The sequence below is a fragment of the Hemibagrus wyckioides genome, linkage group LG18 (assembly GCF_019097595.1).
Source record: "Hemibagrus wyckioides isolate EC202008001 linkage group LG18, SWU_Hwy_1.0, whole genome shotgun sequence".
Taxonomy (NCBI): domain Eukaryota; kingdom Metazoa; phylum Chordata; class Actinopteri; order Siluriformes; family Bagridae; genus Hemibagrus; species Hemibagrus wyckioides.
In genome coordinates, this window is record NC_080727.1 from 14,353,927 (window position 1) to 14,380,423 (window position 26,497).

The 26,497-nt window shown below is 38.3% G+C and overlaps 1 protein-coding gene across 3 annotated transcripts in view; it reads left to right on the top strand.

The window, feature by feature from the left end:
• Positions 1 to 26,497, top strand: part of myo5b (myosin VB) — a 75,603-nt gene that overhangs the window by 7,712 nt on the left and 41,394 nt on the right. For all 3 annotated transcript variants that reach the window (XM_058415712.1, XM_058415714.1, XM_058415713.1), the window contains exons 2-5: positions 18,566 to 18,676; positions 20,684 to 20,855; positions 23,993 to 24,137; positions 26,339 to 26,495. In XM_058415712.1, coding sequence (XP_058271695.1) covers positions 18,566 to 18,676; positions 20,684 to 20,855; positions 23,993 to 24,137; positions 26,339 to 26,495 — 585 coding nt within the window. The remainder of the gene's footprint in view (positions 1 to 18,565; positions 18,677 to 20,683; positions 20,856 to 23,992; positions 24,138 to 26,338; positions 26,496 to 26,497) is intronic.

Here is a 26,497-nt window from a genome sequence, read left to right on the forward strand (position 1 = left end):
AGTATTAAGCATAAATGTTTCTGCAGTTGCAAGAAACCGTAGCAGGAAAGGAATTAAATAGTTTAGCGAAAATAAATAAATATGTGCCAATATTTTTTGGTGAATATTTAGTCGCCTTTGTGTTTGTCTGTTTTTTTTTTTTTTTAAAGTAGGATTTGTCACGTTTTATGACTAAACAGTGTCACCGTAAATCAGACAGTCAGTGACTTGAAGTTATAGAATCTGTTAGAAAGGGTGAAAGGTGGTTGGAGTTGAGGTCAGCATTATGATGATCAGGTTATGATAATGAGCTTTCAGCAGCCAGTTATGCCTGGACAGTGGAGAGAGTGACGATTGCAGATAAGGCAGAAGCTGCACTACCACTATGACGCACCCTGTCTCTTTGAACATGACGTTCTTGTGGTTAGCACAGTGTTGGGTTTGGCTAGAGGAGCATTCAGTGTCCATCACTTTCCCTGCCACGGATTTGCAAATTGCATCGAAACCCTCCTCCTCCTCCACTTCCTCCTCCTCCTCATTTAAAATGATTCCAGGTTTATAAGAAATGACGACATGACTGTAATAAGCTACAAAGGTCGCTGGTTTCATGCATTGTTGATCTTGTCTAACGTTATTTTTTCTAACTGGTTTATGATGCATGAAGGATCAAGGATATATGTTTAACTTTTAAGCGCTTGCTTTTTTTTCTTCTTCTTTTTTTTTAGTATGATTCACAGCCCGTTTCCAAGTGCAGCCACAAGCACAGGGACAATAAAAACCCACAAAAGACCAGTAGAGCCAGTTTGTGCTTTGCGTGCAATCAGCTGCTTTTCTTCCACCACAGCAACTTTTATCACTGACCTTTATTTATCATATATGTTGCATTGTTTTGTTGAGACTTCACAAAAGCTTTTTGTTGTTACAAAGAAAAAAAAAAAAAAAGAGTTATTTAAAGCTACTGTGCATAGGATTTGGTGGTTTTAGCTGTATTGTGCCCGGAGAGTGAAACTCCTTGAGAAAAGTAATAGTTTGTAACAGGTGTATTAATAGCTTTATTAGCTGCTCATAGAAATTCACGGTCAGATTCAACTGACTCACTCTCAGATTCCTGGTTAATGATTTATGATTTATTCATGTCCCAAATGAGCTACTGTACACTGTGTACTTAGACTATGCGCCATATACTCTACAGTCTAGTGTAGGAAAGGGTGTAGAAGGGCAGTATTGTCGAAAATGGAGCACTAAATGGTTTTTACTAACTGGAAGTTTCTCAGTGCAAATGACATCAAGCACAATGAATTTTTATTGTTAAATTGTTGAATTTTTAAAATGGTGTTGAATCTTGAATTTATTTTCTTATCCAGCGTCAGTGCCTGGTAGCTCCGCCCTCTTCTGCTACCTAAGCAAAAATGCAGGAAGCGTCCAGCACTACACACTTTGTTTTTTTTTTTTTTGGTTTAATAAGTACATCATTCAGGTACATGAAGTGCACTTCCTCAATTTTGAATGTTCAGTGTAAACACATTACTCAAAAATGGTAAAAAAAAAAGTAGTATAAAATTTTGTACTGCAAAATGACCTTTTGAGTAAGATTGCTTGCTTCAAAGACACATAGGCCTCTATAAATCCACAGACCTGCATGAGTAAATAATGAATTATGTTGAAGGACGCAGCAAAGTGTACATGATAGTAGAAATTTTAGAAATTGCGTCCCACAGCATTAATATTAAGGATCTTAGGATGAACTGATTCATTTGAGCTGAAACTGCACTAAGAGCAGTTGAAGTATATTCAAGATTCAAGAAGCTTTATTGTCATTTCAACCACATATAGCTGGCGCAGTACATAGTGAAATGAAACAACGTTTCTCCAGGACCTGGTGCTACATAAACATACAACAACAAGTTCAACACATAACAACAAACAACACCACAGAGCTAGGACAGAAGTTTGTCTTAGCCACGTAAAGTGCACAGTGTGCAGCTAGGTGCAGACAGAGCATAGACAAGACAAAAAGACAATAAATACAATAAAGACAACACAAAAGAACACAGGACACTTAGCGCCGAAAAGAAATAAAAGAACGTGTACTGGAATGTAAGTGAAATAAAATAGATAAAGTGAAATGATGTAAAAAATAGAAAAAGTATTGTGCAAAAATACACAGCAGCGGTTGAGGTAGTGCAAATAGAATAAACATAAATATAATTATAGCAGCGGATAAGAAATGAACAATATAAATTATGTGTGTGTGTATGCGTCCACACAGTCAAGAGAGAGTGTGTGTATCTGTGTGTGAGAGAGACAGAGAGTTAATATACAGTTCAGTCCTGAGTGAGAGTGTGTGTGTGTGTGTGTGTGTGAGAGTGTAGAACAGTTCAGTCTCGGGTGTTGAGGAGCCTGATGGCTTGAGGAAAGAAACTGTTACACAGTCTGGTTGTGAGGGCCCGATATTAGTAAAAGTATATTTACTTTTTAATACCAAAGTTTATCCTGGGTATGGAGCCAGTTTAACAAATGCAGGGGTACAAACTCTCAGTCTGTCTGAAAGCCCCCTTGTGGTCCAGCGGTAGGATTCCACACTCTCATTATCGTGGCCCGATAATTATATCTCATTATCGTGGTTCGATTCCTGGGCAGGGAGTTAACCCAGCCACTGAAGAGCGGTTAAAATAGGAGGGTGGCATCAGGAAGGGCATCCAGCTTAAAATCTGTGCCAAAACGAAACATGCAGACCCAATGATCGGCAGTGGTGGCCTCGAACATGGTACAGTCGAAAGAACAACAACATATAGTAGCACAAGGTGGAAGGTTTTTGCAGGTTACCACCCATATAGCAAGCTGAGGCGTGAGATCTGAGGCCAGGTCTTTGGAGTGTCTTGTGTGTGAACATTTACCTCGCACCTTCAGGGTTGGGGGTTTGATTACACCCCTTTGTCCTCTGTGCAAAGAGTTTCTGTATTCTTCTTGTGCTTCATGCCTCATGATTTTCGCCCTCAGTCCAAAGACATGCACTGTACACGAACTGGAATCTCTAAATTGCCAGCTAGTTTATGAGTGTGTGTGTGTGACACTCTGGCAGTTGGGCCAGGGTGTCCCCCACCTTGAGCCCAGAGTCTCCAGGTTCCCTGTCACCCTGTGTAGGATAAGCGCTACAGAAAATGGACTGATGGATGGATAGAAGTGTTTAACAGTGTTTTAAACAATCGCTATACAGTAATATAGGAAGTATAAAAAGGTTTGTCGAAATTTAGTTGTAACATGGAGATCCTATATGTTATTCCAACTTCGTTTATTATTTTGTGTGATTTTTTAAATGTCAGTCCCATTGTAAAAAACAGATATTCTTCTATGAATATATGTAATATTCTAATATTATATAACAGTTTGTTGTGGTCTAATACATGAATTGGACAAGCACTGTTCTGATAATGAATATAAAAGCATATAGTGACATTTCTGTCACTCCACATGTCTATGTTCGCAACATAAAATTCCAAATATAGCAATGACTCATTATGTAGAAAGCGTCTGTCAGTCAGTTTGGACATTGGCACGGCAACACTCTGGCCAGCTATGGCTAACTATTTTAAAAGAGTGAAAATAAACCAATATTTTGCCCTATTGTGCCTGAATTGTTAGTTATTGAGTATTGATTTCTTACTGATAAAGCTGTTGTGCAAATATTAATACTCAGCTCAGTCAGTAGTAGTGTGTGAACATGGAAAGTTGGAGAAGTTTACTGAGAAGTGGGTTATTTGTGGGGATGTAGTGATCTCATATTCAGATTTAAGTCTGGATAAACCGCTCTGGCTGAAGATTAGAAGAGACCGTTAGAGACGTTCATTAAGTCGAAGCTTGAATACTCTCCGCTCCTGTTTATGATCATTTCTTGTTCACAAAATGATTTTACATATGTCACCGCCTGCCAGAGCCCTGGGTCTTTGTGTGTTTGCGTCAGATTTAAATAGGAGCAGAAGGACGTGAGAACTGAAATGAGACTGTTCCAGTCTGTTTAAAGCCCAGTTAAGAGTTCAGCTGTGGGTATGGTTGTAGATTCTGATGCAATTGTTCAGATAATTGGTTGTGAGACAGCCTTTTATTCGGTGTATTAAACGCAGAGTGAATGTAGGACGAGACCACAGTTCACGCTGAAGCTTATGAAGTAACGCTTCAGAATTAGTTGTATATTATTGCAAAACCAAAGTGTAAAAGCATGTAAAGCAGAAATAATCCTTATCTGTATTCTTTATGCGGTACTTGGACATTTTCTATGAACGTTCATACACCAATCTCATGGCAGGTGCAATGCATTATTGTAGTTTTTTATTTTTATAAACATATATATATATCAGATAATGGTATTGTGTAGAGTATCGTGTTATGATATTTTCAGCATATAGCCCCTAACACAGACTTTCCGCCGTCAAACTAGCAAACAGTAAGTCAATTGTGTCTCCTGTAATATGTCTCTAATTGAGTTCATAAGAGAAAGTGGAGTATCTAAAATGTATAGCCTAAATTAAATCACAGGATTGAATACAGTGTACAGTTTCTTTCACTTTAAAATATATTTTAAATGAATTCCAATCATTTTTATTAAAGTGAAAAATGCATATACACTACATGACAGGCTTCATATTAGCCTTGTTAGTAGATTAGCAGCACAAGCTAACCACATGTTGATTTTCTCTCTCTCTCTCTGTTTATCTAACTAGTCAACTAGTAACTAAATATGACAGTAATCAGTGTGAAAATTGGTTGTTCGCTTTACATTTTTTGGCACAGGGTTTGTATTAGCTATTAGCAGATTAACAATGCAAGCTAACTGTGCTAACTACAAACCCTTATGATCTTTGCTACTTCTAATCCATTTCAAGTGTTATTTTACTTCATTACAAACACACACACACACCCCAATCAGGCATAACATTATGACCAGTATCTATCAAAAGTGGTCCAAGGAAGGAACAGTGGTGAACCGGTGACAGGGTCATGGGCGGCCGAGGCTCAGTGATGCACGTGGGGAGAGAAGGCTGGCCCGTGTGATCCGATCCAACAGACGAGCTACTCTTGCTCAAATTGCTGAAGAGGTTAATGCTGGTTCTGATAGAAAGGTGTCAGAATATATAGTACATGACAGTTTGTTGCATATGGGGCAGCGTAACTGCAGACCAGTGTCCATGCTGACCCCTGTGCACCACAGATAGCAATGGGCACGTGAACATCAGAACTGGACCACGGAGCAATGGAAGAAGGTGGCCTGGTCTACTGAATCATGTTTTCTTTTAAATCACGTGATTGCCTGGGTGTGTGGGCAATTTCTTCACGTTTCTGTCACATAACTATTTATCGAAAAGTTGAGGGATTCTCAGCTGACATGCTGTTGCTCTCACTAAAATTGTGCCTGTGTCAGGATGTGTACAGGTGTACCTGAATGTTGCTTTGTTGCTTTGCTCCCTAACGTGAATGTGGGGTAAAAGGAAATTGAGAATTTTTTCTGTGATCTTGATTATAGTTTTAATTTACATTAAAGATAGATACCGACCAGGCATAAAATTATGACCACCTGCCTAATATTCTGTTGGACCCCCGTTTGCTGCCCTGACCCTTCATGCACTGTGTATTCTGACACCTTTCTATCAGAACCAGCATTAACTTCTTCAGCAATTTGAGCAACAGTAGCTCGTCTATTGGATCGGATCACACGGGCCAGCCTTCGCTCCCCAAGTGCATCAGTGAGCCTCGGCCGCCCATGACCCTGTCGCCGGTTCACCACTGTTCCTTCCTTGGACCACTTTTGATGGATACTGACCACTGCAGACCGGGAACGCCCCACAAGAGCTGCAGTTTTGGAGATGCTCTGATCCAGTCTTCTAGGCATCACAATTTGGCCCTTGTCAAACTCGCTCAAATCCTTACGCTTGCCCATTTTTCCTGCTTCTAACTCATCAACTTTGAGGACGAAATGTTCACTTGCTGCCTAATATATCCCACCCACTAACAGGTGCCATGTTGAGATAATCAGTGTTATTCACTTCACCTCTCAGTGCTCATTACGCCTAATCAGTGTACATTTGTATAAAAGAAAAAAAGTTTTTCTGTAACTTTTATATGAGTATATTGCCCCTAGTAGGCTAGGTAAAAACAGAAATACTAATAAAGTGTTAACATTCTCCAGGCCATGAGTGTCTACTATCATACAAGTGATTAAACACCACTGTGGAATGTGACATGACAAAGACAACATGACATTCAATGCTAAACATAGATACAACAAAGCAGACCTCTGTTTTATGGCCTGTATTGTGACTGTATTGCTAGTCAAGTGAATTGTGAGTAAATAGTACAGGAACGTTCATCCAGTCTGGTGTAGTTTGAGAGAATATACTTTACAAATCAAATGAGCTAGGCTCTCACTGAGGCCAGTTTGCATCTGACATGGTCTAATCTGCATACAGCGTAATATACAGCAGGTGTTGCCTCGTTCTTATTTACACGTAGGAGGTTCATTCTTTCTTTAAGGCTACCTTAGTGCATGTGTTGATGATTTTTCAGGACTGTGGATTGGGAAATTCTCACCATTTCACATGACAGAGATCTTGGAAGAACATTTGGACTCAAAACAAACAATTATTAAAAAAATAAAAATATACTGGAAACACATCAAACAGTAAACCCTTCTATTTAAAAAGGTGTGCCAACAAGCTTCAGGGAGATCATTTGACTATTTCTCCTTCCCTTGTTTCCTCCTCCTGTTCTAAAGTTCCTAAAAAGGGAATGCTCATTATTCTCACCCAAACAATACAGCAGGAGAGATTGCACATAAGAAAAAGAAACAAAGAACCAGCAAAACAAAAAAACTGAGCAAAGTCAAAGCAGGAAGCACTTAATAACATAATTACATGGGGGAAAAGTGATTAACAAGAACCGGAGCTCTTGTGATGAGGAAATGAACCTTGCAACGCACAAACTGAAACAAAGCATGGTTTGGATAGGAAGATCTAGCTCTAGTTTGGGTAATGAAGAAAAAGCAGATGGTGAATAGTTAGGAGCAGTGCTGTAATGGAATAATCCGTTAATCGGCTTAAATGATAACGTAATGTAAAACAACCTGTCAGGAATCTAGTGATTTTCTTCTCTAGGGCTAATTTAATATTTTCTTATTCCAGATACGTTACAAATAATTAGACAGATAAAGGTTGATATGACAGTTCACAGTGAAGACAGCACAACTGCTCATGTTGCCTTGGTGGGAGGGATGGAATGCTTCCTTTCCCCTGTCAATCACAGCAGCACTAGCCAATCACAGCAGTCTGTTAGCTTATGTATGTGGAAGCGGGTAGAACGGTTGCTAGGTGGAAATGACAAAGCAAAAGTTATTTGAAATTTGTGGATTTAAATGGACTTTTTTCTCTATATCTGTCTGTAACTGTGTTAATCACATAGATATTACTTTAGCGTTAATCTTACAAAGCAGATATTATGCTTATTTGACTATACAGTTGCTGCCCATGCTTTACAACTGCATCAAAAAAAATATAGAGCCCCTTCCGGAAAATGATGAATCAAATATATGATTTATATCATATCACCCGGAGAAGAAGCCTGAGCCACGCTGCTGCTGCTGCTACCCAGGGTTGCCAGATTGGACTGAAGCTTTCCTTCTCCTTACTGCTTAAAACCCACCCATTTCAAAAAATACCACCTAAAAATGCATACTGTGATAACTAATACAATAACAAACAGTTATAACAGTTTTGTGATATTGGCTTAACGAGCACAACGATTACAACAGCCTGCTAATCAAGACTGAAGTCTGATTGGACAGGACTCTCCTGAACCTTATTGGCTAAACTGAACCATATAATTAAAATGTCAACATTACATATTACACTTTATTGTAAAGTTTGTTTGAATAGAAAATTAATAAAATATCATGTTTATAGTCAAAAATAAAAACCCGCCAGGTGCATCAAAAACCAGCCCAGAGTTTATCAACCTGCCCAATGCAATTGGGTGAAAACCCGCCCAAATCTGGCAACACTGCTGCTTCCACTGAGCTAAAGAGGTTGCCAAAAAGCCAGGCAGAGACTAAATTGCAAACCTCTTCGAAATGTATTGAGTTTACAAAAAAGATTATCTAAATTTCAGAAGAAAAAACGGAGTGTCTGTATTCGGCACATGCTTATCAAAACCAACCAGAAAGAATTTCAAGGTAAAAACAAAGGGTATACAAGGTCATAAACAAATGGTATCACACGATCAGCCAAGGGCCACAGTCAACCCAGGACGGAGTGTGCTGAGATACACTATATTGCCAAAAGTATTCGCTCACCTGCCTTGACTCGCATATGAACTTAAGTGACATCCCATTCCTAATCCATAGGGTTCAATATGACGTCGGTCCACCCTTTGCAGCTATAACAGCTTCAACTCTTCTGGGAAGGCTGTCCACAAGGTTTAGGAGTGTGTTTATGGGAATTTTTGACCATTCTTCCAGAAGCGCATTTGTGAGATCACACACTGATGTTGGACGAGAAGGCCTGGCTCTCAGTCTCCACTCTAATTCATCCCAAAGGTGTTCTATCGGGTTGAGGTCAGGACTCTGTGCAGGCCAGTCAAGTTCATCCACACCAGACTCTGTCATCCATGTCTTTATGGACCTTGCTTTGTGCACGGGTGCACAGTCATGTTGGAAGAGGAAGGGGCCAGCTCCAAACTGTTCCTACAAAGTTGGGAGCATGGAATTGTCCAAAATGTCTTGGTATGCTGAAGCATTCAGAGTTCCTTTCACTGGAACTAAGGGGCCAAGCCCAGCTCCTGAAAAACAACCCCACACCATAATCCCCCCTCCACCAAACTTTACACTTGGCACAATGCAGTCAGACAAGTACCGTTCTCCTGGCAACCGCCAAACCCAGACTCGTCCATCAGATTGCCAGATGGAGAAGCGCGACTCATCACTCCAGAGAACGCGTCTCCTGCTCGGCCATGGAAACCCATTCCATGAAGCTCTCTGCGCACTGTTCTTGAGCTAATCTGAAGGCCACATGAAGTTTGGAGGTCTGTAGCGATTGACTCTGCAGAAAGTTGGCGACCTCCTCGATTTGTTGCACAGGTGGCATCCTATCACAGTTCCACGCTGGAATTCACTGAGCTCCTGAGAGCGACCCATTCTTTCACAAATGTTTGTAAAAACAGTCTGCATGCCTAGGTGCTTGATTTTATACACCTGTGGCCATGGAAGTGATTGGAACACCTGATTCTGATTATTTGGATGGGTGAGCGAATACTTTTGGCAATATAGTGTATATTCAAAATATATCAGAGTGTGTTTCAGTGATGTGGAGTACTCTCCTATTAAGTAATACAGTATCACTGGAGATCAGGGTCAAAGGATGTAGTGCAGGGTATGTACCTGAATTTTCACAAGGTGTAAAGTGCTGAATTTTTTTTCTTGTATTCATGTAAAGTTCAGAATTCAAGTTCAAATTGAGTTTTAAAAAATGGCTTATTGTATAGGTATGCAAATGATTATGAAATTATGTGTTAGATTATGAAAATCCTGCATGGTTCATGTACACAATTTTCAGAGCTGTTAAAAATAAAAATTCAGACCTGTTTGCATATAAATTGAAAATTCAGGACTGTTTGTTTAAAAATAACAAATATATGACATCTTTACTATTTTAGGTTTATGGAAAGTAGGTGAGGGAGTAATAAAATTACCAACTGCATTCATTATTACTGGAGACTTTCCTGTTTTCCCGATACTTTAATAAAAACACCTACATGGGTAGCTGGTCAGCTCTGATTCCTGACTGCTGCGGTTTAAGGTTTACCATCCTCTCATTTACATAACCACGAGTGAGTCATTTCACCTGAGAGGAGAGGAAGTGATGTCACTTGTGTTGCTTGAGCACAAGGTGAAGGGGATTACATATGCTTGTGGTTCTGGGTGTTATGAGGCTCAGTTAAGGAGATGCATGTAATTTATTAATTCGAATTGATTTGGATCATTTTGCTTGTTTCACTGCTATTATTAATTTTTTTCATTATTTCACTATTTATATTGTGTGTGTATTTTTATTTTTATTATAATAAATAAGCATAATTAGCATGATCAATAATAATTAATATGAAAAAAATCACATGTAATGTTAATTATATTAATTCATAATATTTATATTAATATGGTCATATTCATATTATTAATGATGTTAATAATAGGATATTAATATTATACGTAATAATAATGCTACAACAAATTAATGAGACGTTTATTAATAATAGTAGGGTGAATTTGTTTTTGTTTTGTTTTTTACCTTTTTATTTTCATCTTTTTAATAATTGAATTAAAACGTAATATTAATACACCATTATCTCTTTTCTCTTTTGATTATATGTTCAAGGTTTTGTCATGGAGCTTGGGAATATAAACTGATTACATTTATAGTAATTGTGTTAAATAACACTGTCCATGGGAGTGTCAATACTTAAAATGCAATGCTTTGTATTTTGCACAGCATTTCATATTGATCTGAACATTTTCCTTTAGCACTTCATGTTCCTTTATCATTCTGTTTCTTCCCCCCCAGAGTTGTTTAGTGCTTTTAACAATGGACATTGTTGCAAAGCAGCTTTAGAGGAATATAAAAATCCAGAATAAAAATGCCAATGTTTATCATTTAAATTTATATACATCCATAATAACAATATTAGGAAGAAACAGTGAGAGGAAGGAGACTCAATAAGGATCTCCTCCTCACTGGACACTGGATTGAATGAATGTAATGATGTTATTTCTTTAACTATACACTCTATAGTCAAGTGCAATTATGCAACCGGGATCTTTTGATCAACTTTTTGGGTTTTGGGACATCTACCTTTATACACACATGAATTTTAATGACATCCCATTCTTAATCCGTACGGTTTAATATTTAGTTGATAACTATAACAGCTTCAGTTCTTCTGGGAAGGCTTTCCACATGGTTTAGGAGTGTGTTTGGGAATTTTTGAGCATTCCACTAGAAGCGCATTTGTGAGGTCAGGTACTGATGTTGGATGAGAAGGCCTGGCTCACAGTCTCTGCAGTAATTCATCCCAAAGGTGTTCTATTGGCTTGAGGTCAGGACTCTGTGCAGGCCAGTTAAGTTCATCCACACCAAACTCTCTCATCCATGTATTTATGGACTTTGCTTTGTGCACTGGTGTGCAGTCATGTTGGAACAGGAAGGGTCATCCCCAAACTGTTCCTACAAAGTTGGGAGCATGAAATTATCCAAAATGTCTTGTTATGCTGAAGCATTAAGAGTTCCTTTCACTGAAACTAAGGGGCCAAGTCCAACCCCTGAAATACAAACCCCACACTATAATCCCCCCTCCACAAAACTTTACACTTGGTACAATGCAGTCAGGCAAGTACCGTTCTCCTGGCAACCGCGAAACCCAGACTCGTCTATTGGATTGCCAGACAGAGAAGAACACATCTCCACTGCTCTAGAGTCCAGTGGCAGCGTGCTTTCTTTCTTAGCGTGAGCTAATCTGAAGGACACATAAAGTTTGAAGGTCTGTAGCTATTAACTCTGCAGATGTTGGTGACTTGGTGAAAGTTGGTGACTTCCCTGACCCAGCTCTGTGATTTTACATGGCCTACCACTTTGTGGCTGAGTTGCTGCTGTGCTCAATTGCTTCCACTTTGTTATAATACCACTAACAGTGGACTGTGGAATATTTAGTAGTGAGGAAATTTCACGAATGGACTTATTGCACTGATGGCAACCTATACACTTGAATCCACTGAGCTCCTGAGAGCGACCCATTCATTCCCAAATGTTTGTAGAAGCAGTCTGCATGCCTAGCTGCTTGATTTTATACACCTGTGGCCATTGGAACACCTGAATTCAATGATTTGGAGGGGTGTCCCAAAACTTTTGCCAGTATAGTGTATGAGCATAATACAAGTCCAACACTAGTTTTTTTTCCTCTCTCTCTCATTCATCCTTCAGTTGCTCATTAGTCCAGACAGCAGTTTTACTAAAGCTTAAAGGAACACTGGGTCCTAAGATTTGTCCACATTTAAAAAGATTAGGTGTCTGACAGTTAAAATAATTGTTTTACTCCCTGAGCCCTTCTCCATAACTACCCATGTACACAAAGCTCCACTCCCTAACCCTACAGTGATTTAGCAAGAGTTAGCATGCTGACTAGAGTTAACATTAGTGAGGAAATGTCAAGTTCATTTCTTTTGCAAGTCAGCAACCTCAAACTGAAGCATATATAGCTCTTCTATTAAGTTGATGTAAATAAATCTGACACGCATCTGAAAAAAAATCAGATTCATTCTTATTGTATAAAGTAGACAGGCTTTGACAATGCCCATGGCTCCTTTAGGCTGCATCCTTAAACATCCTTTTGCAAAATTGAAAAGCCACATGGGTTGTCTGCTGCAGGTTTTATGACTCAGCTGGAGCTCTGGATCTCAGAGCTGTCTGTGTGCTAGTAAGAGTTTTCTGAGTCCTATCATCACCATGCCAGTTTTATGCACATCTACCTCATACCTAGAGGAACTGGCTTCTACAGTGAAACTTGCTATATTTTTTTACTTTAAACAGCACCTGTAAGATATCTGATTATTGCTCATCTAGTGCAATGCACTTCGTATTAGCCCCCTCTGTGCTGACCTGATATCTGGTGATATGATTATTCAGGTATTGAAGTTTCCATAGAAGCAACTTTGACAGCAGTGCAGCTAGAAATGAAATGGATTGTGTTAATTTTTCATTTTTGATCAGGATTTTTGTTTTAATTTAGCAATTTTGGAAGGCGTTTCCAGTATCAGCTCTTTGTATCTTTGTAACAGAGATAAGCCGTTTTAGATTTTACAACATGGTTCCTTTTCTAGCATGCTAAGCTACTGAATTTTATTTTTGTTTTCATTAAGAAAAAGAAGTTTTTATCATCACATATCCCAGCTGAGGAGGTTAGGGTCAGATGCAGTGTCCCTGGAGCATAGAAAGATAAGGGCCTTGCTAAATCGTCCAGCAGTGGCAGCTTGGCAGTGCCAGGGCTTAAACTCTGTCCTTCTGATGAACAATCCAGACCCTTAATCACTGGCACCAGCACTGCCCCATTAACTCAGGAGTCAATAAGAGGTTTAAACAGCCTGACGACTGATTTATACTAACTAAGCTGTTTCAGAGATGTTCTATAACAATACATAGTCTGTGACCTTAGTGAGCCAGTATTAATGTATTCATTGATAGAGACTTCAAAGCACTTTTGTACGTCACTCTGGATAAGGATGTCTGCCAAATGCCGTGAATGGAAATGCAATACACATAACTATAAATGGAAAATAAGTACAATGTGTTCATCAAATGTAAATTGTCTTATTTCTGGTAAATGGCCGAGGTAAAGGCGGGCATGTGTCATGCAGCAGACAGTGGGATTCAGAGCAAATAACACACCCTATAGATACGGCATATTTTAAGGTAGTAAATTATTGTTATTGTATAAATGTACATTAAATAACAATGTTCTGAGAAAGTCCATAGTGAGACCTGCTCTAGTTATTAGAAAGCCCAAAAAATTGAATAAAAATATTGAATAAAAATTTTCGGTCACAGCTTGTCCCCCAGGCAACTATGAATAAAAAAAAATAACCAGGACAATCTTTCTGTTGCAGAGGGCCGGGGAAGTGATTTAATTAATGCATGTTATAAATCAGGTTTATTTATACTTCGTTCTGGGTTGCATGGGTCTCCTGATAAAGCTGATAGCGATACTGGTAGAAGTAGTGCCTATAAAGGTCAAGCACTGTATGCTCTCCAGGAATAAGTGTGTGTGTTTCTGTACTCTGTACCCTATACACATTGTAGTTTATCACCAGTGTGTACACATGCCTTGCACACATACGTTAATCAACAGTGCCTTCAGAAGCACTAATTTATCCCTCAGTGTGCTGCCATAGTGGCTTTCTAGCTATAGATGTGGGATCCCTTTTGTATTCATTTTTTATCTCTCTGCACCAGGCTAGTTAAATCAGGCTAGTTAAGATGTGATCTAATGCTGCGATAGGATTTAGGATTTTCAGATTTTAGTGCACAAGGAAAGTGTAAGAGTGATGTGTAGTGTATTAATAAGAGTGATGCGTAATGGTGTAGTGTATTAATAAGAGTGATGCGTAATGGTGTAGTGTATTAATAAGAGTGGTGTGTAATGGTGTAGTGTATTAATAAGAGTGATGTGTAATGGTGTAGTGTATTAATAAGAGTGGTGTGTAATGGTGTAGTGTATTAATAAGAGTGGTGTGTAATGGTGTAGTGTATTAATAAGAGTGATGTGTAATGGTGTAGTGTATTAATAAGAGTGATGTGTAATGGTGTAGTGTATTAATAAGAGTGGTGTGTAATGGTGTAGTGTATTAATAAGAGTGGTGTGTAATGGTGTAGTGTATTAATAAGAGTGGTGTGTAATGGTGTAGTGTATTAATAAGAGTGGTGTGTAATGGTGTAGTGTATTAATAAGAGTGATGTGTAATGGTGTAGTGTATTAATAAGAGTGGTGTGTAATGGTGTAGTGTATTAATAAGAGTGATGTGTAATGGTGTAGTGTATAAATAAGAGTGGTGTGTAATGGTGTAGTGTATTAATAAGAGTGGTGTGTAATGGTGTAGTGTATTAATAAGAGTGGTGTGTAATGGTGTAGTGTATAAATAAGAGTGGTGTGTAATGGTGTAGTGTATAAATAAGAGTGGTGTGTAATGGTGTAGTGTATTAATAAGAGTGGTGTGTAATGGTGTAGTGTATTAATAAGAGTGGTGTGTAATGGTGTAGTGTATAAATAAGAGTGGTGTGTAATGGTGTAGTGTATAAATAAGAGTGGTGTGTAATGGTGTAGTGTATTAATTAGAGTGATGTGTAATGGTGTAGTGTATTAATTAGAGTGATGTGTAATGGTGTAGTGTATAAATAAGAGTGATGTGTAATGGTGTAGTGTATTAATAAGAGTGGTGTGTAATGGTGTAGTGTATAAATAAGAGTGGTGTGTAATGGTGTAGTGTATAAATAAGAGTGGTGTGTAATGGTGTAGTGTATAAATAAGAGTGGTGTGTAATGGTGTAGTGTATTAATTAGAGTGATGTGTAATGGTGTAGTGTATTAATTAGAGTGATGTGTAATGGTGTAGTGTATTAATAAGAGTGGTGTGTAATGGTGTAGTGTATTAATTAGAGTGATGTGTAATGGTGTAGTGTATTAATAAGAGTGGTGTGTAATGGTGTAGTGTATTAATAAGAGTGGTGTGTAATGGTATATTAATAAGAGTGGTGTGTAATGGTGTAGTGTATTAATAAGAGTGGTGTGTAATGGTGTAGTGTATTAATAAGAGTGGTGTGTAATGGTGTAGTGTATTAAATGGAGTGATGTGTAATGGTGTAGTGTATTAATAAGAGTAGTGTGTAGTGGTGTAGTGTATTAATAAGAGTGATGTGTAATGGTGTAGTGTATTAATAAGAGTGATGTGTAATGGTGTAGTGTATTAATTAGAGTGATGTGTAATGGTATATTAATAAGAGTGGTGTGTAATGGTGTAGTGTATTAATAAGAGTGATGTGTAATGGTGTAGTGTATTAATTAGAGTGATTTGTAATGGTATATTAATAAGAGTGGTGTGTAATGGTGTAGTGTATTAATAAGAGTGATGTGTAATGGTGTAGTGTATTAATAAGAGTGATGTGTAATGGTGTAGTGTATTAATAAGAGTGGTGTGTAATGGTGTAGTGTATTAATTAGAGTGATTTGTAATGGTGTAGTGTATTAATAAGAGTGGTGTGTAATGGTGTAGTGTATTAATTAGAGTGATTTGTAATGGTATATTAATAAGAGTGGTGTGTAATGGTGTAGTGTATTAATAAGAGTGATGTGTAATGGTGTAGTGTATTAATAAGAGTGATGTGTAATGGTGTAGTGTATTAATTAGAGTGATTTGTAATGGTATATTAATAAGAGTGGTGTGTAATGGTGTAGTGTATTAATAAGAGTGATGTGTAATGGTGTAGTGTATTAATAAGAGTGATGTGTAATGGTGTAGTGTATTAATAAGAGTGATGTGTAATGGTGTAGTGTATTAATTAGAGTGATTTGTAATGGTATATTAATAAGAGTGGTGTGTAATGGTGTAGTGTATTAATAAGAGTGGTGTGTAATGGTGTAGTGTATTAATAAGAGTGGTGTGTAATGGTGTAGTGTATTAATAAGAGTGGTGTGTAATGGTGTAGTGTATTAATAAGAGTGGTGTGTAATGGTGTAGTGTATTAATTAGAGTGATGTGTAATGGTGTAGTGTATTAATTAGAGTGATGTGTAATGGTGTAGTGTATTAATAAGAGTGATGTGTAATGGTGTAGTGTATTAATTAGAGTGATGTGTAATGGTGTAGTGTATTAATTAGAGTGATGTGTAATGGTGTAGTGTATTAATTAGAGTGATGTGTAATGGTGTAGTGTATTAATTAGAGTGATGTGTAATGGTGTAGTGTATTAATAAGAGTGGTGTGTAATGGTGTAGTGTATTAATTAGAGTGATGTGTAATGGTGTAGTGTATTAATAAGAGTGGTGTGTAATGGTGTAGTGTATTAATTAGAGTGATATGTAATGGTGTAGTGTATTAATAAGAGTGGTGTGTAATGGTGTAGTGTATTAATTAGAGTGATGTGTAATGGTGTAGTGTATTAATAAGAGTGGTGTGTAATGGTGTAGTGTATTAATAAGAGTGGTGTGTAATGGTGTAGTGTATTAATTAGAGTGATGTGTAATGGTGTAGTGTATTAATAAGAGTGATGTGTAATGGTGTAGTGTATTAATAAGAGTGGTGTGTAATGGTGTAGTGTATTAATAAGAGTGGTGTGTAATGGTGTAGTGTATTAATTAGAGTGATGTGTAATGGTGTAGTGTATTAATAAGAGTGATGTGTAATGGTGTAGTGTATTAATTAGAGTGATGTGTAATGGTGTAGTGTATTAATTAGAGTGATGTGTAATGGTGTAGTGTATTAATAAGAGTGGTGTGTAATGGTGTAGTGTATTAATAAGAGTGATGTGTAATGGTGTAGTGTATTAATAAGAGTGGTGTGTAATGGTGTAGTGTATTAATAAGAGTGGTGTGTAATGGTGTAGTGTATTAATTAGAGTGATGTGTAATGGTGTAGTGTATTAAATGGAGTGATGTGTAATGGTGTAGTGTATTAATAAGAGTGGTGTGTAATGGTGTAGTGTATTAATAAGAGTGGTGTGTAATGGTGTAGTGTATTAATAAGAGTGGTGTGTAATGGTGTAGTGTATTAATAAGAGTGGTGTGTAATGGTGTAGTGTATTAATTAGAGTGATGTGTAATGGTGTAGTGTATTAATAAGAGTGATGTGTTTTTTGCAGGTCCTACATTGTCAGTATTCCTCATGCTGTCGTTATAAGCTGAGCGTGTAGGTGTGAGGAATGGTGTGTCAGTGTGCAGTGCTGCTCAGTAATGAGGTTCCTCCTTGTGTCTGATAGCCGTTGTGTATGATGAAGTTAAAACCTTCAGGAAGTTAGGAGTGGTAGCAGAGGTAGCAATGTTTAGAGCAGTAGCATGTTGTACAGACTGTGCTGAGATTGATTCAGAGGGAATACAGACCGAGGGGGATATGTAGACATAAGGAATCAGAGAAAAGGCAGTAACAGATTGAACTGCAGTTTAATCATTTTTATAAAGTCACTGTCTGATCCTGCACTGTCAAACGATGATACCATAACAGCTATAGTTTTAGCGGTATTTAAGCTGCTGTAAAGTTAATAAAAGCACACCTTAGTTTTTATGTGTAAAAGGGAAAATAGGTTTTAAAATGAACAATTGTGCATGACTTTGCTTATTATTGTCTTTCTATAAGCTACAATGAACTGAAGTCTGAAAGTCATTTTGTTCTTGAGGAGAGGGCACAGCATACAGCAAACACACCTTATTACTTTTTATTTGAATAAGCCAGACTGCTGTGGACTGTCCCATCACCACCGTCACCCTGAGCTTGACCTCGGCTGGTTATGAGGTCTCAGAAACAAAGCACGAGGAAAGGATGCATCAGCATTCTGCCTTTGTGTTGTTGTTGTGTATTTTTGCAAACGCTTACTGTGAGCTGATCAGACCAGTCCATTTATGAAAGTATTTGTAGAATTGCTGACCAGGTTGAAGAGTAGCTCATGTGCTGATAGATTTATAGGTTAATATTACACACATGAGAGAAATGCCCAAGAATGACCCAAACAATTACTGATGCCAAAAATGGCCTGTGATTTTTTTTTAATTTAGCCAGAAATTAGATCGTTTATAGGATCTCACATCACCTGTCACTGTGCACTTCAAACAGCTCCAGGAACTTGTTGCCAGATTGGTGTAAATTCCTTAAAAAAAAAAGAATGTTTATTATCTATAACTCTGGTTCTTCCCCAGTGTGTTATACCGCATGTTCACACAAGGTTTTAAGTGCGATATTTGATTACCTAATCTAGCATTTGTGTTTTATTAATCATGTGTTATACGTGTGTGTTTCAGTATACTCGGGTTTGGATCCCCGACCCAGAGGAGGTGTGGAAGCCTGCTGAGATTATTAAAGACTACAAAGAAGGTGATCCTGTCCTGCACCTTAAACTCGAAGATGAATCGGTGAGCAGTCTCTCCTCTCTTAATCCTTGTCTAAATTTTACCGCTCTGTTGCAGCCTGCGTTTCTTATTCAGCTCAACTCTGTGTGTGTGTGTGACAGTGTGTGTGCATTATTAATCATTAACGTTGTTTTGGTGAGTGGGAAGTACAGGTACCTGAAATATGCAGCTGAACTGTGTATATGAGACTCTTCTCAAATAACAATGCAGCATATCAGGGGATATAATCAGCGTGATAATCACCACCGTTCCCACAACATTCCCTCATTTTTTATTTTTATACACATACGATTCTCAGCCCACTTCATGTCACCGGTGATTTCATTAACCTTAAAGTCCACATGAAATGAAAACTGGCAAAACTGAACTTTTTGTCTCTTTTGGAACCGAAGACACAATTAAGACTCCAATCAGCCAGTTATGTGCCAGTAGCATAATGTATAAAAGCACTCGGGTACGTTTCATGAGTTTCAGCTAATGTTCTCAGCACAGGAAGGCTATGGTAACTCACTCTTTTTGAGCAGATAAGCAACATATGTAGGACCTTCTGGTGGATAGACTAGAACAGTAGTCACTGAAGCCATATAGCTGAAGACTGAAAATAAGACTAAGTGACATTTATGAGACTATCCAGTTTTGGTGATCATGGTCCTATACTAATCTGAGTGGCTGAAAGTACTCAGAAAGGGGTTCTTAAACTTTTTGTAGCAAGGAATCCCTTCCAGAGGAAAAAAAGTGTATTATTAATATTGTAGTTGCTTTAGCTTAACTGCTTTCATTTCAAATGGATGCTCAATTAGCTTCATTTATGATGATGGTGATGATGACGGTGAATAAATAATAACCGTAACAACACTGATAGACTTCTTATAATAGATCTTCACTATATCATGATTTAGAACATGAAGAAAAAGCTTTGACGTGAGGAACCCCCTGGACATACAGCCCAGACCCTGTTTTAAGACCCTGTGGCTCAAAGATAATGAACATGACAAACTCACAATGGGAAAACTGGCAGTGTGAAATCCTACACAGTTAAAAACAATCTCTATTTAAACTTGTGTCCCGTATCTAGGAGTTTGCCAAGTTTATAGCGCTATCGGATGTTGTGCAAGTCAAACAAGCCGTTCAACATGCTATCGCTGACTTCCTGTTTAATAAGGAAAAATGTCAATATACAGAATCAAATTATGACTCTCATACCATTTCATGGGCACTAGGGAACACGTTATGGTTAATTTTATGGTGTCTGAAATATGCAAGTGATTTGCTGGGTATAAGCCGTCGATTTGCTGCTACACTTCTGTTAGAGCATGTTAAAATGGAAGTACACTGATCAGCCATAACATTACGAGCACTGAGAGGTGAAGTGAATAAGACTGATTATCTCCTCATCATGGCACCTGTTAGTGGGTGAGATATATTAGGCAGCAACTGAACATTTTGTCCTCAAAGTTGATGTGTTAGAAGCAGGAAAAATGGGCAAGCGTAAGGATTTGAGTGAGTTTGACGAAGGGCCAAATTGTGATGGCTAGATGACTGGATCAGAGCATCTCCAAAACTGCAGCTCTTGTGGGGTGTTCCCGGTCTGCAGTGGTCAGTAAATATCAAAACTGGTCCAAGGAAGAAACAGTGGTGAACCGGCGACAGGGTCATCGGCGGCCAAGGCTCATTGATGCACATGGGGAGTGAAGGCTGGCCCAACAGACGAGCTACTGTTGTTCAAATTGCTGAAGAAGTTAATGCTGGTTCTGATAGCAAGGTGTCAGAATACACAGTTCATGACCGGTCAGGGCTGTTTTTTTGCAGCAAAAGAGGGACCAATGCAATATTAGGCAGGTGGTCATAATGTTATGGCTGATCGGTGTATTTTAGATCCATTAGCATTAACCACACTGTGTTTATATGACAAAGAATTCCATACATGTATATTTTATATCTTATATATAAATGTAGTATTCCTTCTCAGCTAAGATTCACCCTCAGTGCATTGTTGCATTGTTTCCACAGACACTGCCGTATCCTGTCGGTCCTAAAGAGAACCCGCTCCCATTCCTTCGAAACCCTGACATTCTGGTGGGAGAGAATGACCTCACAGCCCTCAGCTACCTGCACGAACCTGCAGTGCTGCACAACCTCAAGGTTCGCTTCCTGGAGTCCAACCACATCTACACCTACTGTGGTGAGTATGTGAGCTGCTTTTCAAAACCTTTTTGTGTGGATTAAAATCTTAAATTTAATGTTTCGAAGACATTTGGACTTTAAACAATGACCTATTTTATGTGACAGAAAAATAAACAATAGCTGCATAATATTCATATTCTGCTCAAAACATATAAAATGTTATGGCTTTGGTCATTGCCATGGTCATGACATTCTGAGGGTTGATTATGAACATGACCTGAAGCTCTTGTCCTGTAACTGTATGCCTTTATACACTGCCCTGCTTCTACACGACTGACCGATTAGATAATTTCACAAATGTTTAGGTGTACAGTTGTTCATAATGAAGTGCTCTGTGAGTGTTTAAAGATTATATTTATATGTGTATTATACAAATTCATACTCAGGCAGACGGGTAATGTGTACATAATGTATCCTTCATACTGATTCACTCTCTCTTCTTACTGTTTGTGTCTTTTTCCCTTCATCGTGTTTCTGATGCGTCTGGTCCATTCTTAGCATTTTTTTTTTCTCGTCTCCAAAAGAGAAAGCCATAAATTTTGCTTTGGGTGAACAAAAAAAATCTGTGTTGTCGTCTTTGGTCTTTATCTTGCGTTTTTATTGGTTTAGGCATGTCCATGACAACCACTAAAGAAACGTAGACAGCTTTTCATTGCTATAACGACTTTTATTGTCAGTTCTTCTTCTTCCAAGGAATGAGTTATATCAGCATGTGTTACAGGACACTAAATATTGTCTTTTTCCTTCAGCATTTTCTTTACCATTTCTTTTATTTATCCCCCTGTGTCTTTTACCACCCTATTCTGTTTCCTTTTTTTTAAAAAAAAAAAAGATTTCTTGGGGTTTCTTGGATAATTAGAAGTTCTTAGCTTCCAAAAAAGGTTTCTATTTCAACCTTTCAGGGTTCAACCTTCCCCTGAGAGCTACAACTACAGAACCTTGGTATAAATGTAAATAAAATAAAAATGTTGTTTAACAGCTACTTAAAGCAGTATATACACCGACCAGGCATAACATTATGACCTAATATTGTGTTGGTCCCCCTTTTGCTGCCGAAACAACCCTGACCCATCATGCACTGTGTATTCTGACACTTTTCTATCAGAACCAGCATGACCCTGTCGCCGGTTCACCACTGTTTCTTCCTTGGACCACTTTTGATAGATACTGACCACTGCAGACCGGGAACACCTCACAAGAGCTGCAGTTTTGGAGATGCTCTGATCCAGTCGTCTAGCCATCACAATTTGGCCCTTTGTCAAACTCGCTCAAATCCTTACGCTTGCCCATTTTTCCTGCTTCTAACACATCAACTTTGAGGACAAAATGTTCAGTTGCTGCCTAATATATCCCACCCACTAACAGGTGCCATGATGAGGAGATCATCAGTGTTATTCATTTCACCTCCCAGGGGTCATAATGTTATGGCTGGTCGGTGTATAGTGAATGGTGTATATACTATAATACAGAACATTGTTGTAATACTGATATATTCCAGACGTTTCAGTTTCATGAAGAAGTCAGTAGCCTGGGCTCCTTGAAGAAACACTTCTTGACTTGTGCAAAACAAATTGTTTGATTTGGTATGTAGCTATAATTAAACTTCATGCACTTGACAGTGGTGTTTCCTCAGGGGAAATTCTCTTGCTGTAAGTACAGCTAAACATACTGAGGAAAATAAAATAACTAAGCAAGTCTGACTCGGATAATATTTTTTTCAACGTGTGGTGAAAGGACAGAACAGAGCTTCCAGCTAATATTTTAGCCAGCTACATTCTGACATGCAAAAACAATGTGATCATATACTAATTTAGTTCTTTTAGCTTGAATTAATGGACATAAGAAGCTAAATATTGTACACTGGTTGTGTTTCTGAGCAACCAAACACCCGAGAGCTGTTACTGACCTAGAGAAAGAATTCCTAATTTTTTTTATTATTATTTATTTATTGCTAGGTAATTTGTAACTTTCAGATTCTTTGAAATTTCATAAGTATTTCTTGTATCTCAATTAATGCTGTATAGAAAATAATGCAGAAGTGAGTGAGGGAAGTTTTACTGCACTGGTCATGAGGGATGACATGATATATGGCAGTAGTGCTGTATGAACCCATTCATCAGCAGATATAGAAGCAGAACATAAAGATTTATCCCACAGCCTGGCTGAATGCTCGACTCTGGTCAGAATTTTTAAATAACAGCACAAGTAGTTCTAGCTAAGTTTAATTATACACAAATTTACTCAGATTTTTGTTAGGTGACGTTTTTTAACATTAAGTTTCGCTAGTGAGCATGCTGTCTTAATTATGATGGTTAAAATGACAGGGTGTGTGTGTGTGAGAGAGAGAGAGAGAGAGAGAGAGAGAGAGAGAAAGAAAGACTTGGTGAGGGAACAACTATTGCAGCTAGAATGCGACACATGCTTTTCATTAATAAATTAGACATTGTACTCACAAAGCGCAGTGGTATAAGCAGAAGAACTCACTCCAGATTGTGCTGATATAAAAAAATAACACACTTCAGGGGGTTGCAAAACCTGGCTCGCACCTCATGCAGCATCAAAACAAACCTCCCCTAACTTTCATCCCACAACACACACACAGACACTCCAAGCATGCATTATTTTTGTAAAATAATAACAGCACAGTCTGTAGTGTGTTTTTCTTTGACTGTAAATGAGTGAAAAATGAATGAAGATCAATGTTCAGTGGGAAGAGTGAAACAATGCTTGAGCTTCATTATACACGACTTCCAAATCTGATTTGTTTTCTGTCATAGGAAGTCATGCACTGTGTTTCCTCTTTGTCTGAGAAGTGACATTGCATCATGCCTTTACAGTCTCAAGGGCGTTCGTTGAGTTATTAAAGGAATGTAAAGGAACGTCTTTACTTTGTTTGCTACGGGTTTGAGTGTTGAGTTCTCTTGGGGAATGTTTTAGAACTTCTTCACTAAATATTCCCGCTGACCCAACTTGACTGTAGTGTCTTATACGAAATATTAGCACATAGTTCTTATTAAAGGATGGAAAGGTTCATGTTTGTGATGATGTCCTGGTCGTCTCTCATTCCACTAGGTATGTGATTTTATAATGCTGTTCATGTATGCCTTTACTTCTCAACTTCACTCTCTTCCTCAGGTATCGTACTGGTGGCCATCAATCCATATGAGCAGCTGCCGATTTATGGCGAGGAGGTCATCAATGCCTACAGCGGGCAAAACATGGGTGACATGGACCCTCATATATTTGCCGTGGCAGAGGAGGCTTATAAACAGATGGCTAGGTAAGCAGTCATGTAGCATAACAGGGGGAAAATCTGTTTTCTTCTTGAGTGTGCTTTGGGATAGTTTCCACTTTACTCCGACATAAACGTTTGTGATGTTTTAATTCTAAAATGTGACTTTAGTTGTGATACATTTCCCCCGACATCATTTTTATTTCCTGGTGTATTAAAAAACATAAAAAAAAACCCCACATAAACGCACATAATGAATTTTTAATCATTTATAAGGTTGGTCATTGCAGTGTTTTATTAAAATGTAGTCAATGTTATAGTAAGATTTCTGTTATGGAAGGAGACACCAGTGAGAGTGTTTTTTCTTTCTTATTTTTCTCCAGTTTCTCAGTACCATGACAAACTACATTATTTTCTTATTAATTAAAGAAAGAGATAAAAGAGAGACTGTTTATCGCTTTTATAATATAAAGTGATACCTGGAACTTGTAGACATGCAGCATCATTGTGTAACTATAGATAAAAGTACAGTGTGTCAATCTTTACCAATATTGCTGTGTTATCCCGGGAAAGATAACACTTCAGAACATGCTGTTTTAAGGGGAAAATCTGCAGTGGTAAGAGTAACAGCATGCTCCCAAGTGTTTTATTCCTTATGCTATTGTTTATTACAGGCACACCGAGTTTATGTAGCACAATGAGCTTTGTGTGAGCTGTGATTGTGCGAATGCACACACCAGCACAACCGGCAAGCTTTTGCCGCTAAATGTCGTCCTTGATTTCCCTCGCTCAGACCTTCATCTCTGCCCTTTAATTCCTCCGTTTTGCTCTAACAGTAATAAAAATTGGACTTTGGATCATGTGCTAAAGGCTTTAGTGTTTGGTTTCTTTATGAACTTTAGTCATGCTGCTCATTCTTGGTTTTCGAAAAATGACCTTGCATTTCCGACCAGAGTTACGTAACTCAATCAGTATCATAATTATTGCTATTATTTTTAGCTGTTATTTTATACCAATGTTATAATGACCACAATCAGTGCAGCAGTTGAACTTCGAGTGGGAGAGCCTTGAATAATCTCAGAAAGAGTCCTTCCTGCTGCCACGGTAATGGCTGGGGTGGGAGGATGATTACAGTGCACACGTCGTCATTGTTGACGCCTTTGTAATTTTTTTTTTTTCCCGTGGAAAACAAAGGATCGAGTTTAAGTTGAGTCAGAGGAGCCCCCGCAGAGACCCGGGTAGGGCTCAGTGACGAGGTCAGTCACGACAACTAAAACAACACGGGAGGGGAGTTAGAATTAAAACAGAGCTTTGTTTCTGTCTTCAGATTATTCTTTCTGTAAATGACCTGGGTTTAGAGGAAGTAAATAAATAAAGTCAGAGAAAATGCCATCCTAGACTTCAACCTTCCCGGTTGGTTGTGGTCATGAGTCCAAAAATAACCCCTAAAAAGCAAATTAGAAGAAATTTGGGGAAAAAAATCCCAATAGAAGAGTGAAGAGATTGCTGTCCCGTTTTCAGGATCTGGGATGTAGCCCAGCATGAACATAAGGATGCTCCACTGACCATCCAGCTCACACTAGAGAGCTTGTGTTAGATCAGCATTTTTTCATGGAACCCCAATGCCTCATTTAGTACAGATTTTAAAAGGTTGCTTTATTTCTGCCTCTTCAGCATATCAGTGTGAACCAGTTTTTTTTTTCTTAATTTGCTAAATTGGGAGCGGATAGTATAGAAGGCTTTGGCCAGAGTGTTTGTGAGTGCCAGTCCTCAACAAATGACTCGTTCAGATCAGTCATGGAAATATCAGACATCGAACACTCTGGTCATTGTAATTTTTGGTATCATAGTACACCATGCAAGATGAAGAGACGCTCTCACTAACCACTTTAATAGTAACACCCCTGTTCTATCATGCAGTTATCAAAATAAACCAATCAACCATGTGACCTCAGTGACTTTGACAGAAAACATCCAGTAAGTGGCCGCCAGTCAAATGACATCAAGAAACACATTCAGCCAAAGCCCTCTTCCATTCATGTGTGACGAACATGAGTACAAATATTGTAGAAAGTAATTATATATGTGTTTAGTCACTAGTATACTCACTAGTAGGCATTTATATGAAGAATCCTGTGCAATTCAAGTAGTTTACTGTATAAAAAAGCACAAAAACGCACAAATTTTGAAAAAAGACAAAAACTCCTCCAGGAGTGTCTTATACATATATTGTGCTGTGTCTCCTTCAGAGATGAGAAGAACCAGTCGATCATTGTGAGCGGAGAATCAGGAGCTGGGAAGACGGTCTCTGCCAAATACGCCATGCGCTACTTCGCCACTGTCGGAGGATCCGCCAATGACACGAACGTGGAGGAGAAAGTGCTGGCGTCCAGCCCCATCATGGAGGT